General features: G+C 42.4%; 2 protein-coding genes across 2 annotated transcripts in view; one reads left to right on the forward strand and one right to left on the reverse strand.

Annotated features, from left to right (window-relative positions):
* The first annotated feature begins 1,479 nt into the window (after nucleotides 1-1,479).
* Nucleotides 1,480-8,897, forward strand: atic (5-aminoimidazole-4-carboxamide ribonucleotide formyltransferase/IMP cyclohydrolase). Its single transcript, XM_061753023.1, has 15 exons — nucleotides 1,480-1,651; nucleotides 1,863-1,989; nucleotides 2,908-3,051; nucleotides 3,526-3,614; nucleotides 3,744-3,895; nucleotides 4,064-4,220; nucleotides 5,047-5,172; nucleotides 5,265-5,372; nucleotides 5,759-5,844; nucleotides 5,932-6,021; nucleotides 6,654-6,779; nucleotides 6,876-6,968; nucleotides 7,034-7,216; nucleotides 8,351-8,506; nucleotides 8,577-8,897. Exons 1-15 carry the CDS (start codon nucleotides 1,633-1,635, stop codon nucleotides 8,694-8,696), a joined length of 1,776 nt encoding a protein of 591 aa, XP_061609007.1. The 5' UTR covers nucleotides 1,480-1,632; the 3' UTR covers nucleotides 8,697-8,897.
* A 1,047-nt stretch (nucleotides 8,898-9,944) lies between these two features.
* fn1b (fibronectin 1b) overlaps nucleotides 9,945-18,135 on the reverse strand; it is a 31,761-nt gene continuing 23,570 nt past the window's right edge. Inside the window, exons 35-46 of the mRNA XM_061752999.1 lie at nucleotides 17,622-17,709; nucleotides 17,293-17,472; nucleotides 17,120-17,209; nucleotides 16,672-16,860; nucleotides 15,755-15,844; nucleotides 15,115-15,539; nucleotides 14,535-14,673; nucleotides 13,176-13,337; nucleotides 12,813-12,938; nucleotides 11,258-11,364; nucleotides 11,073-11,168; nucleotides 9,945-10,456 (exon numbers count right to left, since the gene is read on the reverse strand). Of these exons, the coding sequence (XP_061608983.1) occupies nucleotides 10,379-10,456; nucleotides 11,073-11,168; nucleotides 11,258-11,364; nucleotides 12,813-12,938; nucleotides 13,176-13,337; nucleotides 14,535-14,673; nucleotides 15,115-15,539; nucleotides 15,755-15,844; nucleotides 16,672-16,860; nucleotides 17,120-17,209; nucleotides 17,293-17,472; nucleotides 17,622-17,709 (1,770 nt within the window). The 3' untranslated portion in view covers nucleotides 9,945-10,378. The remainder of the gene's footprint in view (nucleotides 10,457-11,072; nucleotides 11,169-11,257; nucleotides 11,365-12,812; nucleotides 12,939-13,175; nucleotides 13,338-14,534; nucleotides 14,674-15,114; nucleotides 15,540-15,754; nucleotides 15,845-16,671; nucleotides 16,861-17,119; nucleotides 17,210-17,292; nucleotides 17,473-17,621; nucleotides 17,710-18,135) is intronic.

Here is an 18,135-nt window from a genome sequence, read left to right on the forward strand (position 1 = left end):
TAAGGTAATCACACGTTTCCTGCAGGGGTCTTGTCACTTTACTAATGGACAGCAGGCGCCGAGTGACGCAGGGGCGCCATAAATTCACATCAATCCGACTCAAAACGCGTGACAAAAACGCACCCCCCCCCCCCAAAAAAAAATCATAATAATGAATATCCTTCAGTAATGTATACGTCGACCCTGCATGCTCAAATCATCGAAGTTGTGGACATGAATTTAATATTGTACACCAACAGGTGTTCACAGCTGACCCCTTGTGGTGAAAAGGAGGTGTTGCGGATTTTTCCACGAAAAGCCTAAGAATATACATTCTTGGAGATTATACACGTAATTAAAAAATGCTATAGACAACCTTCATATCCATTCTTTATTTCATTTCATTTATGAAGTAGTATTTGTCCTAACGTATTGGTATGCGTGTACTGTGTTTTTATCTAATCTATCTATTTACAGTCGGGCAAAAAAAAAATTGAAAAAAGTATTTAGTATTTAGTTCTCCCACTTAAAAAGAGGATAGAGGCCTGCCATTTTCATCCTAGGAAAAAAAGAAGAAAAATCCAGAAAATCACATTGTCTGATTTTTAAAGAATTTATTAGCAAATGATGGTGGAAATTAAGTATTTGGTCAATAACAAAAGTTCATCTCAATACTTTGTTCTACACCCTTTGTTGGCAATGACAGAGGTCAAACGTTTTCTGTAAGTCTTCACAAGGTTTTCACACACTGTTGCTGGTATTGTGGCCCATTCCTCCATGCAGATCTCCTCGAGAGCGGTGATGTTTTGGGGCTGTCGCTGGGCAACACAGACTTTCCACTCCCTCCAAAGATTTTCTAAAAGTTCTATTTTGGTTTCACCTGACCTTATGACATTGTCCCAATCCTCTTCTGGATCATCCAAATGCTCTCTGGCAAACTTCAGACGGGCCTGGACATGTACTGGCTTAAGCAGGGTGACACGTCCGGCACTGCAGGACTTGAGTCCCTGGTGGCGTAGTCCGTTACTGATGGTAGCCTTTGTTACTTTGGTCCCAGCTCTCTGCAGGTCATTCACTAGGTCCCCCCTGTGTGGTTCTAGGATTTTTGCGCAGCATTGTTGTGATCATTTTGACCCCACGGGGTGAGATCTTGCGTGGAGCCCCAGATCGAGGGAGATCATCAGTGGTCTTGCATGTCTTCCTTTCTCAAACAATTGCTCCCACAGTTGATTTCTTCACACCAAGCTGCTTACTTATTGCAGATTCAGTCTTCCCAGCCTGGTGCGGGTCTACAATGTTGTTTTTGTTGTGCTTTGACAGCTCTTTGGTCTTGGCCATAGTGGATTTTGGATTGGGACTGTTTGAATAAGAATAAGAATAAGAATAAGAATAAGAATAAGAATAAGAATAAGAATCGAACTTCCTGGATGTAAAAATGACGTAGGCCACTTGGGTGCGCTCGTGTGACGTCCCGGGTCGGCCCGACGTCGACGGGCGGGACTTAGCACTTTTGGAAGCACATGATGAGAAAGGAGTTGAACAGAAGCATTGGAAAACGTTTTCAGGGTCCTTTCAATATTGGATTCCGTTCGTGTTACAAGAACGTTTTGCTCACCTCCGTGCTAACTGCGAGCCGACAGCGTGACGGTGAAAATGACTTCCTCGGAACTCGGTGAGTTGTCTTCGGCATCCCCAGTTGAAGTTTTCGTCAAAAGTGTGGAGTTATTCTCCCAACATTACGCGTGGTGTGGTGCTAACTTTGCTAACATTTGCCAACGCGGTGCGCTCGAAATGTTGTTGACTTCCGCGAGAGTGGAAAACAACCCACTGTTTTGTTTGTTTGTTTGTTTGTTTGTGTGTGTGTGTGCGTGTATGGAATGCAGCACTGCTGAGCGTGTCAGATAAAAGTGGACTGCTGGAGTTTGCCAAAAGGCTGGCGGACGTTGGTTTGGCTCTGGTAGCATCAGGTGGGACAGCCAAAGCCCTGCGGGATGCAGGATTGACTGTCAGGTACGCTACATCATATCACTTTGAGCATTTATTCCATTATCTTAAGGTCCATCCATGTACTAGAACGCTCTTTGTCCTCACTAGTATGGCAAATCAGCGCACTAGTACAACCACTGTAACTGTTAGTAGTAACGCCGCCACCCCCCACTATTAGTGCCACTTTTGGCCTACTAGTACAGAATGAAAATGACTAGTAAACTACGTTGATGCCCACTAGAAGCTTTGTGATAACTACTCCAAGCCAAAGTTTTCCCAATATTGTACAGAAATCGCATTCAGTAGTGGGGGGACATTAGTAACACACAGGTATTCCCCAGTTGTTAATTGCATACTAGTGGACAAAAGTGCCTCTAGTAGTAGTAGTAACAACAAGACAGTTATTCTGCTGTTGAGTCAAAACTGCATTAGTTGACAGCTGCGTGTTACAAATAGGACAAGTGACATTATTACATTGTTAACGTTTAGAGTTTCACTGGTAGTACTAGTAGCTCACACATGTCAACTAGTGCACAGTTTAGCCTCACTAGCAACTTGGAGTTTTCCCACTACTATGCCAAAGTTGTCTCACTAGTGTTAAATGTCATACATTAGTGGACGGCATTAGTGGAGGAAAAAACTCCCAAAAACTTTACAGGTAAGACACACAGTGGTTCTACTAGCGCCCTAGATTCTCCTACTGTGCTGAATGGTCTTACTAGTGAGGACGAAGACCGTACTAGTACATGGACCTTAAGCTGGACATCCAGCTATATATCCAAATTCTCAAAGGTCTTTCCATAGTAGCCCTTGCAACTATGTTGCGTTGTGGTGTATGTGTTCTCCTGCACCAAGTTATCACTGTGTGTGTGTGTGTGTGTGTGTGTGTGCGTGCGCGCGCTTGCGCGCTTGCGTGTGTGCGTGTGTCTGTGTGTCTGTCAGGGATGTTTCGGAACTTACCGGACACCCAGAAATGCTGGGGGGCCGCGTCAAGACCCTCCATCCCGCAGTCCACGGCGGTATCCTGGCCAGGAAGACGGCCAGTGACGCCGCAGACATGGATAAACTGGGCTATAGCCTGGTCAGGTGAGAGCACAAGTAGCCTCGAGAAATATTACACATCACTATTTCACATGCTCGTAATTTGAACACATTGTGTGCAATGTGCACTTTCTAACGGTTAGAAACAGGAAGCACATGTGGTTGAGTTTTAGCAGCATGTTAATTGGAAATGTGCTGCTCCAACTGGTGCTCGCCTTGTGACTGGTTTGTGTCGGGTCAAGAGGGCTCTGACGACGTCTGACTTGTTAGATGTGAACAATGCACCAGACGAGAATCCGATTAGTAACACTGATAGCTTATTGATCGGCGTCCTGGTTTACTCTCTTCGGTGCTCGGATTTAATGAGCACGTGCAATTGTGCATTCCTGCGGAAGTTGATCATGTTCTCCTCGTGACTGTGTGGGTTTTCTGTGGGTACGACTAACCCCCGTTTATTGTGGGCGATACGTTACACGTTATGCAAAGTGTGAAAATGCTCTTCTCCGTGCTCTTCTCAAGGGTGGTGGTGTGCAACCTGTACCCGTTTGTCAAAACTGTCTCCAACCCGGATGTTCAAGCGGAAGACGCTGTGGAGCAGATTGACATTGGTGAGTCGTGCGTACGTTTTGTGACGCTTGTAATGTCAAACTGAACCGAGCCAAATGTTATATTGCTTGAAATGAAAAATAATTTTTTGGGTATTTATTATTTGTATTTATTTTTTTCCCCTCAATGAGGTGGCGTAACTTTGCTGAGGGCGGCAGCTAAGAATCACACACGGGTCACAATTGTGTGCGACCCGGCTGATTATTCACTGGTTGCCACGGAGATGGAGAGCGCAGAAGACAAGGATACCACTTTGGACACACGAAGGACTCTGGCTCTTAAAGTAAAAAAAGAAAAAAAACTTTCGTAATTTGACGGCTTTACCGAAGTTTAAGTGCTTTATTATTATTATTATTATTATTATTTATTTTTTTAATAGTAGCACCGGATAAGATTGCAGCTTTGTTTCCGTTTGCCGCACTAATGTCTTCCAAATTCGAACTTTCCTTAGGCTTTCACTCACACGGCCCAGTATGACGACGCTATAGCGGATTACTTCCGTGGACAGTACGGCCGTGGCGTTTCGCAGCTGCCCCTGCGTTATGGCATGAACCCGCACCAAGCGCCCGCCCAGCTCTACACGCTGCACTCGGCCCTCCCCCTCAAAGGTGCCCTCTTCGCGACCACCTCCGCTCCCTCCAAAGGGATGTTGCGTCGTATTTCTCCATTCTTTAATCCGGCCCACCGAGCATTTGGAATCAAGAGCCCTGTAATATTTGTTGCATTCATTTAGCCTAAACATGGTTAAATGCGTTTGTTTTATGTCTTCACCTCATTAATAAATGCAAGTATTTATTGTAAATAATAAAGTAAAAATATGAGAACTAATTATCAACATTTGTTCATGAAATAATTGGTTCATTCATTCAAAATAAGTTAAAAATATCAGTAAAATAAACACTTATATATAGTTATAATAGTTATAATTTTTTATTTTATTGAATAGTTGGTTAATTTATTTATTGTAAATGAAATTTAAAATGGTAAAATGAACAATTGTACATTGTGTAGGTAGGTTCTATTTAATGTATTAAACAATTGTTTTATTCATCAAATAATAAAATAGGTGCAAAAGTTCATAATTACATCTTGTTCATTATTCAATAGAAATAAATTATAAAAAAAAAATACAGTCGCTGATAATTATGATTAAATTAATTATAATTAATACAGTTAAAACAGGAGGGAATTACTTGATTAAAATCAACTTCTACCTTCTTTACAAACACAAATGTTTTGAAGCTATAACTGCTTTTTTAATATTTTGGAGTGTGTTGGTGGGAATTTTTGTCCATGAATTGGGTTTGAGAATACGAATCGACCTTCTCCTGCTTCTTTTTCCAAATGTTATTAATATTGCATATTATATAATTGTACATTTTCAGAAGCCAGAACCCTTTTGGATTGCATTGATTCGGTTTGACTTTGTCTCAGTGGTCAACGGCTCTCCCGGCTTCATCAACTTGTGCGACGCCCTGAACGCGTGGCAGCTGGTCCGGGAACTGAGGAGCGCCCTCGGCGTGGCCGCTGCCGCGTCCTTCAAGCACGTCAGCCCTGCCGGTAACAAGGAGAGACGCGCAACAGTCTTTAATGTGATGAAATTACTGTGGAAAATCCAAGAATTCATCTTTGTTTTTTGTGTGTGTGCGCAGGTGCTGCAGTAGGAGTTCCTCTGACTGAAGAGGAGGCCAAGGTGTGCACGGTTCACGACATGTTCAAGGATCTCAGCCCGCTGGCCACCGCCTATGCCAGGGCGAGAGGTTTGAACATCTCACTTCTACCTCAGATTGTGTAGCTCACAAATACGAGTCCGCCCATCACGTTTTTTTGTAAATACCTTATTGTATCTTTTCATGGGACAACACTGAAGAAATGACATTTTGCTCCAGTGTCCATCTTGTATAACAGTGTAAAGTTATTCTCCCTTTTAAAATACCTGTTGAGGCTTTGGAGTGCGTCATCTTTCGAACGGTGTCTACTTTGTAGCACAGTGTAAATTTCTTTAAGTGTTGCCTCATGAAAAAAAGACGATAAAATATTTACAAAAACGTGAGTGGTATACTCACTTTTGTGAGATATTGTCGATGGATTTGGATCGAGTTAGCCATTTTGAAGCCCTATTTTTTTTAAAAAATGTCTTTCTCAGGTTCTGACCGGATGTCTTCTTTTGGCGACTTCATCGCCGTGTCCGATGTGTGTGACGTTCCCACCGCCAAGATTATATCAAGAGAGGTAAAAAAAAAAAAAAAACAACCACACGGTCACCCTCCTAGTGTTGAAATAAATATGCCAGCCAAACGTTGTATGCGTCCCTTTCAGGTGTCTGATGGGATAATCGCACCAGGTTACGATGACGAGGCACTCAGGATCCTGTCGAAAAAGAAAAACGGGAATTACTGCGTGCTTCAGGTGCCTGATGACTTCTTCTACATCCACTATTTTTCTTTGAAATTGGTATTAACTACCTGACGTACACATGCACCATCTGCTGAGATTGAATGTTAATTCAGGACATTTCCAAAAGTTATTTGCAAAGATCCTATGGTACCTTGCCTAATGAGCGCTGCAGCTTATGAGATTTAGACCACGTTCGTAACTCAAAGCATTCGTAGCTCAAATCGTCTTTCCCCGTAGAAATGAATACCGTTAATCCGTTACAGAAAAATAGCCCTCTATAATATTGTATTTGATCAAAAACACAATAATGACTTAATTAGGTGGAATGTAAAGAATGAAACAGTTTTTGACAACTTTTGATTTGCTTCAGATCAATAGATTGTGCTGCTCCTTTTGGTGTGCACGCCTTGGCCACCTGGGGGCAGTATAATACAGACATACGGATGCTGTAGCTAAAGCCGGTCACAGATTCTCAGCAAGTCACCGTGATATTAGTCGTTCTTTGCAAAAGATAAAGAATATGGGCCTTGTTTAGCTACAGAAAACCTCGATTGCAGCTCTTGGATGTTTTTATACCGTGCAAGTGTACCTAATGTTGTGGCCAGTGCATTGTATTATTTTGACCTTGTATATCCTGGCTGTAGATGGACCCCGACTACGAGCCGGATGACACTGAGGTGCGAGTGTTGTTTGGCCTCTATCTCAAACAGAAAAGGAACAGCGCGCTTATCAATCGGGAATTCTTCGGCAACGTGGTGTCCAAGGGCTCGGTGAGTCCACATCCTCTCCTCTTTCTTACCGATGTCCAGAGTGTGAGTACGTTCGCCACCTCCGCTAACATCATTCAATCCAAACGTGTTCACCAGCTGCCCGAGACAGCCGTACGTGATCTCACTGTGGCCACCATCGCTGTCAAGTACACTCAATCCAACTCGGTGTGCTATGCCAAAGACGGCCAGGTAACTCCCAGACAGAAAACGAACAAACAGTTGAGCTGAATCTTACTGAGGGTTTCGTTTACCAGGTGATCGGGATCGGTGCGGGACAGCAGTCTCGGATCCACTGCACCAGACTGGCGGGCGACAAAGCTGATAACTGGTGGCTCAGACACCACCCTCGCGTGCTGACCATGAAGTTCCGCAGTGGCGTGAAGCGAGCGGAGATGGCAAACGCCATTGACCAGTATGTCAGTGACACCGTTGGAGAGGTATGCTTTGGTTGGAAATGCATTACAGCCACTTAGACAGAAATACCGGGATACACCTGTGGTGGGCAAACATTCGATTTTGAAAAATGACAGCTGGATGAGGTCCTTCATAGCTAAAATGTTCCAAAAATAAACTTGTGTGCATTTGTTGATTTATAATTTATAATAAAATGCACTAAGTACTTACAAAAAGATCGGGATATTGGGATTTCGGGGGAAATTTCAAGATGAACCGACAATGCACGACAACTTTTCCAGGTGAACTTCATTGGGCATTCTCGACCGTTCAATGTTGAAGTACTTTTTGCACAAGTCACTGTTCTCTAAGGAGCTGAACGGCAAAATTCACAATCGATCAGGAACATTTTCTAGGATGTCCATCTGTTTGCCTTTTTGTGATTCTTCCAGTCTCTTTTGATCTCTGTTGCAACCTGCTGATGACACGATGACACACAACAGTCCTGTAATATTTTTTGGCATTATTTTAGCTCTTTTTTCAAAATTATTTGATGTAAAATATATTTTTTTTTAAATCTCATTTAATAATTTAGCTCCTTTTGAACAATTTCACATTTTACATAACTAACATGTTTTTATTTGATCAAATAATTGATTTAAAATTCATATAATACAAAATGAGCCCAAACCATTTTAATTGTATTCATTTAGCTTTTCCCCCTCCCAAAACTGGCAAATAAAATTATATGAATTCTTTTTTCATTCATGTATCATTTTTAGTAATGTACAAATTATTGTGTGATTTGTGTTGATTTAGTTTAAAATAGGAATAAATATGCAGTACATACCGGAATGTAAATGTTTAACACATGCATTTTATTTTGTTTATTTGATCAAATAATTGTTAAATGAACTCAAATAATAAAATACAAAAATGATCAATCATTATTTTATGATTAATATGAGCAGCTTTACATGCACATGGTTTCTTTTTCTTTTTAATGTCAAGTTTTGCTCTGACCAACCAATCGGAAAACGGAAAAATGCTGACATCGTGGAGGAATTTGAAATCTGATTGGTTAAACAAACAGTCCCATTGCTCATATAGTTTGTTACATAGGCCACTCCTGATTGCAAAAGCCGTTAGCAGATGATATGCTTGTGTGGTTTCATTAGGGTCCAGATTTGGCCGTGTGGAAGTCGATGTACGAGGCGGTTCCTGAGCTGCTCTCGGAGACCGAGAAGAAGAACTGGATCAGCTCCTTGCAGGCGGTGGCTGTCAGCTCTGACGCCTTCTTCCCCTTCCGAGATAACATTGATCGCGCCAAACGGGTAAATACGCGCAGCGAACGCCCGCAGGTCGTCGTCCGTGTTCCGCATCTTCACTGCCGTGTCGTTGCAGAGCGGCGTCGAGTACATCGCGGCTCCGTCGGGTTCCGCCGCAGACCAGATTGTGATCAACGCCTGCAACGAGCAGGGCATCACTCTGGTGCACACCGACCGCCGACTGTTCCACCACTGAGCCTTCAACTCAACTGCATTCAAGAAGCTCCTTTCGTCTATCACTGAAGATATTGGAAACATTCCACACTTAATGTTGCTACACTTGTGGTTTTCAACTCTTGAAATGCATTCCCGGCTTGTGAAACGGAGAGAGGTCATAGTCATTGTAGGTCAGTGATGATTCAATACGATGGTGTAATAAACTGTTGGGTCATTCAAATATTTGGGTCAAATTATTTGCGGTTCGGCAGTATCGTATCTGTCCTCTGTTATTTGCTATTTGCTGTTTCGTGCTCAGGACAGAGCCATGTCTGATGTCAAAGTAGAGCTTTGGTGCCCTCTTGTGACATCTTAAGGCCAAGCAACTATGATTGAAGTGTGAGAAGCTTCATTTGGTCAGGCTTATTGTCTCACGGAAAAGTGATTTGCCACTGTGTTGTGGCATCTATAGGCAATCACAAACCTTTTAGGGTGGCCGTCAATTACTCGTAATTTTAGCAGGGGTTCACTCAACTCCGATGCTGTACTTGGGTAGAATTTTCCGCTATCTGTATTTGAGCACTGCATTTTTATTTTTTTTTTGGGGACAACTTTTTACTTTTAGTCCCTACATTTGAAAACATAACTGTACTTTCTACTCCTTATTTTGTCCAAATAGGCTCATTACTTTTTCAACCACCACAGATGACAACGCGAGGTCATTCGAGAAAGCTAAAGACAACTCCGGTTGATTACGATCTCGGGGGCTTAATAACGACAGTAACACAGCAGATTCGGAGATGCAATATACTGTGGTGCCTTGACTTACTAGTGACCCGACCCAAATTTATTTAATTTGACTTGAGCAAAAAATTGAGGTAAGAGCCTTCAAGCTGTTTGTTGCTACTCCAAGTTTGACTTTGTCAACCTACAAAAATGAAACTAAGAGAATTACATGTGTTTAAAAAAAAAACAAACATGCTACCTTATGATTGTGGCCAATGTAAACAGGAGCAGATGGACATTTCCATGCATTTCAAGGGAGAAAAAAGATATAAAATGCGAGTGTTTTAAGGTATGAGCATGGTCACGGACAAATTGAAGGTCAAAGCAATACTGTATTCTCAATTTATCCTCGTAGCTAAGAGAATTGGTTAAAATTGTCTGCTCCAAGAATGATTTGCGGTAAATACGTTGTCTTGCGCCAGCCTAAAAGCTGCTGCCGCTAAAAAAAATTCTCCGTCTAATCTAGAAAAAAAATAAATAAAAAGAATCGCATACAGTTAAGTTCTGATTCTGGATCTTTCCAACTTTATTACAATAAGAGACTTTCTGTCAAGTAGAAACAACCGTGGCATGGACAATTAGATAAAAAAATATTCACACACAGAAATGAAAGGGATAAATTAGTAAAAGAGACAGTGTGACCCCTCTCGCCAGCAGTAACAGAATGGCTTGAAACCAAACACAAATGCGTGTTTCAAGAGTAACAACAATACTGTGATGGCCTTTCCCCAAAATAGACCCAAATTAGAGATGGTCATGAGTGAAGGGATCATGTTGAGCAGGCAGAAGTGCAGTTTAAACATCTTTGGATGAACGTGTGTCAGATAACGATTAGGCCGTTACTTCCATCGCAGACATAACACGACATCTCTCGGTTCAGGCAGTGCAGTAATTGGACAGTGAGGGAGCAAAGCGGTTCGTCCCACGGTCGGTCCCTCACTCCAGAGGGTCCGGCACCACCAGCGCGTCTGCCAGGAGGCTGGGTCGGAGACACTCGATGGGGCAGTGGATGTTCTGCAAGAAGGCCCGAGTGTTGAGCCAAATTCAAACAAAGGAACTAATGACTCGTACGAACAAGTCTAGCTTAATCAAATATGAGCAGTGGCGGGAAGTAACAAGGCACAAATACATAATTACTGTACTTAAGTAGATTTTTCAGGTACCTGTATTTATTTTTCCTGACGTTTTACTTTTTACTCACTACATTTTAAAACTAGCTGGCAATTGTGCTACTAGTACTCCTCTTGACATAAATGTATAGTGGCTAACTTTCATTTCACTAGTAGCACTAAACTAGTTGACATCTGTGTGCTACTAGTGCTACTATTGACATTTTCCAATTACACTAGTTAACTTGACAAAGTGTCAAAAACTAGTAGCCTCCTGGACCCTACTAGTAGCACCAAAATGCTCCCTACTAGTTTTGCCTCACGAGTAACGTAGTTGTCCTACTAGTGAGCTGAAATGTCATAGAGTAGTGAAAGGCCGTGGTGGAGGAGTCTTCACTACTAAGTCTAAGTCTTTCTACTAATGTGCTGAACTGTGTTACTAGTGAGGCATAAGAGTCTACTAGTTGAATATCAAGGAAATCCAATAAATGCTGCTTTCCACATGCATTGCTACTGCTTACGGTTTTGAGTAGCGTATTGTCTCCGTATCGAACAGGCTGCTGCACGCTGGCATCGGCATCGGAGGCCGGTCTGCGGCAGTTCTCGCATCGCCAGCCCTGTCCAAAGCAAATACTCACCATCATTCCTTTGTCCTGGACGTGCGCGACCGGTGCGGCACACTTAATCAAAGGCTGCCGCTTCCTACCTGCTGTCCGCCGTAGCACGTGCAGGTGCAGATAGCGCCTTGGTACTCTTTCTGCCACTGGTTGCCCACCCGGAATGTCTTCCCTTCATCGTAGCACACGGATTCATCTGCAAACAAACACATTCGCGTTCACATGCGCTACAGTGTTCTTATGCGTATTATTCAGTGATTTATTTTTGGTTTTTTTTTGTAACCTACTAACTGTTATTTGTAAAGAAAAAAGAAAAAAATATATTTTTTTTTCTTTACGCTCAGACCAAAGCCATGTCTAATATAAACGTATGCCTTTGCCACCATCTTGGTGCCAAGGAATTAAGTTGAAGTGCGGGGATGAGCTCCATTTAGACAGTCCAATATAAAAGTAGGGATTTGCTGCCATCTTTTGACATTTATGGGTAGTTCTAAATCTTTTTAGTGGGTTTTCAAGATAGTCATGATCTTGTGAGAATAGAGTTGTTTTTTTTGAGGGGGAAAAAAATCTGTAAAATGTGAAGAAATTTGAATTATTTAAAAACTAATATATTACAAGAATATAGTTCGACAATTTATAGTTAGAGAAAAAAGTCATTGCACTAGGAAAAAAACGTACTTTTGCGAAGATTTGTAATATTATGAGAATAATAAGCAGGTCAAAAATACAACAAACGCCTTTCATATTGCGCCTCGTTTTTATTGCATCGATTAAAAGAAACTAATCTCACAGTTTGGTTGCAGATACAAGTGTCTGTTTCAGTTATTTGTCCAGATAGAGGCAATCATTTGCACATTAGCGATGGGCTGGCTATATCACTGGTGTCAAACTGCTGGCCCGCGGGCCAGATCCGGCCTGCCACATCATTTTATGTGGCCCGTGCGAGTGTGCATCGACTTTGTGTTTCTTGCTAAAATACCAAAATTGCAAATTGTCTTCACTTCACTTTGTCTTTTTTTTGTTACCAACCCCCCTTTTAAAATAAAATTGATTCATACTGTAGTTGAACAAACTGCTTTTACTGGTTTCTGATTTCAAAACTAATTATCCAATAATTTGCGTATATGTAATAATATGAGGCAATCATACATTCATTTGGGTTTGCAGCCATGACGGCCCTCCGAGTGGAGCCGTAGCTACGATGTGGCCCGTGACAAAAATGCGTTTGACACCCCTGGTAAATGAAGCTCCTCCCCTCACTTCAACATAGTTCCTTGGCTCCAAGATGCCACAAGATGGCGTCAAAGCACAAATTTTCTACTAGGCTTGGCAATGGCCTGTAAAGTAGTATCCTGTGCGCCAAAGGACTACTTTTGTCTAAATGAAATCAAGTCACTTCAACACGGTACCTTGGCACCAAGATGCCAAAGCAAAGCAGGCAAAGCACTACTTTTGTCTTAATTCAACTTCTCCCCTCATTCCAAAAGAGTTCCTTGGCACCAAGACGGTGCCAAAGCAATACTTAAATATTAGACAGTGAGCACAAAAACAGCAAATATGCTGGGATCACTGTGATTTATTATTCTAAGGCTTGTGGTCCCAGGTTTGAGAAGCACAGACTAAGGTACTGTATTAAAGCCTTACGTGGTTCACACTTGAACTCTCCTTTGCCGTTGCTCAAGCAGGTGCAGCTCATCAAATGACCATTTTCTGCCTGGCGGTCCCACTTGTCTCCGACGCGATAGTTTTGTCCGTTGTCATGGCACCACTCTGATCGACAGGATCAAAAAAGAACCAAGTGAAATATACTATTTGTCATTCAAAACGCTATGTCGTACAGTACTCACAAAACGTTAGGGATAGTGAGCTTCTCGGTGAAATTTCAGGATGAACCGAAAATGCACTATAACCTTTACAGGTGAACTCAATGTAACCTTATCTGATTGTTTCTTTTTCCCTAACATTTTGTGAGGAGCATATTTCTGTCGCGTGAAGGCCGGAACATACTGGAGGAGTCACATCTGAAGTGGCCCCGTCCCAGACCCAGGCATGTGCACCACAACTTGAAGCCCGTCTCGGACATGCGTTCCCACTGAGCACCGACGTCGTGGTAGGTTGCGGTGAACGTGTCGTAGCAGGTGTCGTCTGTGGAAGGAACTCCCTCTTGGACTGACGGTGAAGAAGATGATGGAGATAAAAATAAAAATAAAAATAAAACACACACAAAAATGTGTCTTGAACAGGCGTGTCAAACTCAGACAAGGACAGACTCAGACAAAGACAAGGATAATAGTTTGTTCAAGTATTGTTTAAGTTACTGTAGAAGGGTTTGGTAACAGAAAAATGCAATATCTCAACATTATTGTTTGTTATTATGACAATTTGGAATTTGGGTACAGATTTTAGCAAAAATCACCGAAGTTTGCTTTCGCGGGCCACATAAAATGATGTGGCGGGCCGCATCTGGCCCCCGGGCCTGGAGTTTGACACCTGTCGTCTAGAATAATCACCGCTTATTTAATTTCTTTATTTTTTTACAGGCGCTATGAAACATTGTTAAAAATGTCAGACATTTTGTGATAAGCATCCCAAAAAAAAGATGGCGGTGCCTTGAGATACAAATTTAATTCATTCTGCGACCAAATCGTAATGCAAAACAGTCGTATCTCAAATCATCTTTTCCCAATGAAATGAATGGAAATGCCATTAATCTGCTCCAGCCTTCCATCAACAACTCATTTTCAACTAATTTATTGTTCTTCGCAGAGGATAAAGAATATCTGCCGGTGAGTATTGTTATATTATTGTTTTCATGTTGCTCCAGTTTGTGTTCAGATATCTATTGCTTAAAGGGTGCAACACAGTGACACCAGTATTATTCGTTAGCCTGTGTATGCCGTTTTGCAGTTTGTTAGCATTAAGCTAAACGGACTTTACTACGGCAATAGGCAAAGTTATATGGTTGTTTTAAATACACATCGTGTAATTCTCTCTCTGTTTAGTGTGACACTAAATTTCAACTGGGTGCATGAAGTCTATTTTTGGAAGAATTGTTGACTATCTGCCGGACAGTTTACTAGCTGTAAAGCGAGTTGCGTTGACTGCCACCATTTTTTAAATGTTTGCTCGCGAGTCAAGACGAAAAAAAAAAATGTGCTGCTCGCCTCTTGGAAAAACTCCTAAGTTGGGTGACTTGTCACAGTTTTACTTCACTAATGACATGAAGTTGTCCTACTAGAATGCTGAACTTATGCTACTAGTCAGAACAAAGAGTGCACTAGTACATGGACCTTAAGCTGGATACGAAGGATATTGAATAAATGTTCCAACTTGCCAGTTTGCCATAGGAGCGTGTTTTGGACTCACTTGTGTTTCCGGCGGTGACAAGCTGCTCTAGGACCTTGTGCTTGAGCGCCCCCTTCAAAGCTTCCACAATCACGCTGTAGTCGGCCCCCGGGGTGAGGCCGACCATCGTGGCAGTGGTGGTCGTGCCAGGCAAGCGCACCTGCAAGATCGCATTGAGATTGTAAATTGAGATGTGAAAATTGGCTGGAAAGCAGATGATTATGGAAAGCTGTTTGTGGATTTTTGACAATATTTGTCCTCACTTATAAGACACTTCAGTGCACTAGTAAGACAATTGTATCTTGCTAGTGTTTCCCCCCCACACTAATGGATTTCAAGGATATCGGGTAAATGCTCTCACAGCTTTGATATTCTTGATATCGAAAATAAATGTTCCAATGGCTGACTTCAGACATTCGTGATATTGAATAAATGCTCCTAAAGCCGTTTGTGCGTTTATTCAATATCCTTGATGTTCGGTTTAAGGTCCATGTATTAGTACGCTCTTTGTCCTCACCAGTAAGCCCACCTACTAGTAAAAGTACATGGACCTTAAACTGGGTATCTCGGACATGGAATAAATGTTTAAACGACTTCTTACCTGGAACATCTTCTCATCCGAATGTGTAACTGGGTTGCAGGAGAGCAGGTACGCGTTGCTCTGACTGTACGGCTTCCAGGAAATGGCGGTCCTCGTTTGAGCCTCCTGCGGCAGACCTGTCTCGTTGGCAAATACGGCACCAAAGGGCACATTGAGCTTCACGTAGGGTTTGCGCCGGCCATGGGGGTCGGGGAGGGGCACGAAGACCAGGGGCTCTTGAACCTGCCCGTACGGGGACTGCGGGGTGGCCCCATTGTTGTTGTACTCGATATACTCCACGTGCTGGCTCTGACCGCCGAGCCCATCCTGACCATTGTTGCCCACTAGCTGAACTCTGTTGTCCAAGTCGGTTTCAGGCACGTCTAGCCTATCGGTGACACCTCCGGGATGGTGGGGTAGCGGTACAGCGAGCACGGTGTCTGGCTCTGGGAGAGGGAGAGGAGGTTAGCGGCGCTACGATCTACTGGAAAGTAATCGCTCTCAAAGTGTGACTCTACATGAACCACTGAATGAAGTGCTCAAAGTGTGCATCATGTTACAGCGGTTTGAACTTAAATTAAAAAAAAAAACAGTACATTTGGTGAGTACAGTTCAGTTGTATTTAACTTTCATAGATAGGTCAACGTGTTGAAATACTCACGAGTCCTGATTCTGCCCACGAGCGGAGTGCTTCTCTGTGTGTTCTGGATGGCAACAATCTTGATGATATACTCTGTGGCTGGTTTCAGGCCTGATCATAGCAAGTCATAGGAGTACAGGAACAAATATTCAATTGTAAGATTCCAAAAAAAAAGTTTGATGCTTCTTTTACTGCATGAAGCTTTTAACTAACAGTTCTTATCACCATCCATTCAGTTTTTTTTTTTGGTCTTAACCCTTCAATTTCCTTTTTTTTTTTTTTTTTTAGCACAATGAAAAACTACTTGAAAAATCAACTTTGTATACGTAATGCAGTGTTCCCTCACTATACTGCCGTTCCCCTTTTGTGCATTCAGTGCATTGCAGATTTGTTTGGAGATTCATATCACGAGTGAGTATATTGTCATTTTTTTGTCGTAAAATAAACCCTTCCTAGCCTAAAACATTTAAAAAAAATATACAATTTACATAGTGTACAGTACTACTGTGCACTACTGTTTGTTTAAGAGTGTAAAAGGTGTTTAAGAGTATAGAAAGTGTTTCTAAGAGTATGTGGGGAAGATTAGTAAGTGTCTGGGGAGGTTCATACAGCTTTAAAATATGTATAAATCATAAAAAAAACAACAACATATGTGGTCACTACTTTGCATACTTGACCTATTGCGGGGGTCGGTCCAGAACCTAATCCCCGTGATAAACGAGGGATTACCACTCTATACCACTTTTACTACAGACTTTCTACAGCCAGCAGAGGGCGGTTAAACTTCTTACATTCAAATATGATTTTACACAATGGTCAGCAAGGTGTATCGCCAATTCTTCAAATCAAAGTTGTGTCATTCATTTGCTCCATTGGAGTGGAGTAGGCCGTGAAATGCCTCTTTGGGAAACGAAGACGAGTGAAGATCATTGACCTACCAGATATGGTGGCATAATTCTGTCCAGCGTGGGGGCGTGGCTTCAGCTCTTGTGGAGTCGCTCTGGGCTCTGCGTAGGTGACGTAGTAACCCGTGATGGGCGTGGCGGGAGGTTGCCAGGTGAATGAGATATAGGTGGGGGTCAGAGACGTCACTTGGAGGTTGGTGGGAGCTTGGACGACTGGTTTGGCTACAGCGAAAAAAAGATCTCGTTAAATGATGGGAATGCTGGCTGTTCAGCGAATATATAGTTGCACCTCACGGGTGACTTTGGTTTCCACCCAGCGAAACCCTGAGCAAATAGATAAATTGAAGTTTATATTTGGCATTTACCGCCAGCAATATACTCGATATACATTCATCAGGTTTTTCATTGGGTAGGCATGGAAGGCTTGTCTGTGAAATAATTCATGCATGTATGCACACACACACACACACACACACTGTACCTGTTTGAACAGTAAGAGTAACAGGTGCACTCCTTGTGTTGCCATTCACAGTATACAGGTGAATAGAATACGTGGTGCCTGGCTTTAGACCTTCCGAAACACATCAACACACATTGAGACAAGAGCAAATATAAGCATCTCTGAAAATGCTTTTTTTTGCCCACAGCGAGTACCTGTGACGGTGTACGTGTACACATCTGCTGGGATGGTCTTGGTGACTGTGGGATGCGAGCTGCCCTGCGGCGTGGCTTCAATGAGGAAACCGGTGATGGGTTCCACCTTGGCACGCCAGTTCAGGGTGAAAGAGTTGTCCTTCACCTCCATGATACGCACACGCCGAGGTGGACTTACATCTGCGTGGGAAAGGAAGGTCTCGGTGGACTATTTACGAGCCACCTTCACTACATTTCACATGGCTCAATCGTTTTTGCCACAAAGCCCAAGAACAACAAAAAACGAAAGAAATGGTCTCAGGGCAGAAGGTGTTGCGGTGTCTGATTACCTTCCAGTGTTGTTGCCTCTCCCTCCAATGGTCTGCTGGTGACAGAGTTCTTCAGTGCATAGACATGGATCAAGTATCTGGTTGCCACCTGTGGTACAAGTTCAGATGTTATGCGTTTGTTTGCAAGTAACAAAGTACAAATATTTTGTTACTACACTGCAGTCGATTTTTCACGTGTCTGTATTTTATTTTTTGGGTGACTTTTTACTTGATTGACCAAAATTTGATGACAGATGCACAACTACTTTCTACTCCTTGACAACATGACTTTAAAAAGACGGAGAAAACTGCAGTAGATAAACAGATGAATTGATTGATCTTATGTGGTGGAAAAAAACGGGGACAGCAGCAACATGTGCCAGGTACCATGAGCAACAATGATGCAACAGATTCAGAGAAGATATTCCCCAGATTTTGTTTTTGGATGTTGTTGGCTTCAAGAATGATTTGTGGTGAATAAAAAAACATCAGCTTCTAAACCTACCCTGAGTCTAATCTGAATAAAACACACCAA

Source organism: Phyllopteryx taeniolatus, chromosome 2 (assembly GCF_024500385.1).
Source record: "Phyllopteryx taeniolatus isolate TA_2022b chromosome 2, UOR_Ptae_1.2, whole genome shotgun sequence".
Classification (NCBI taxonomy): Eukaryota; Metazoa; Chordata; class Actinopteri; order Syngnathiformes; family Syngnathidae; genus Phyllopteryx; species Phyllopteryx taeniolatus.

Coding starts and splice junctions, on each gene's coding strand:
- atic (XM_061753023.1), top strand. Junction 3,052..3,525: donor CTGGGCTATAGCCTGGTCAG/GTGAGAGCACAA, acceptor GCTCTTCTCAAG/GGTGGTGGTGTGCAACCTGT. Junction 6,022..6,653: donor GGAATTACTGCGTGCTTCAG/GTGCCTGATGAC, acceptor TCCTGGCTGTAG/ATGGACCCCGACTACGAGCC.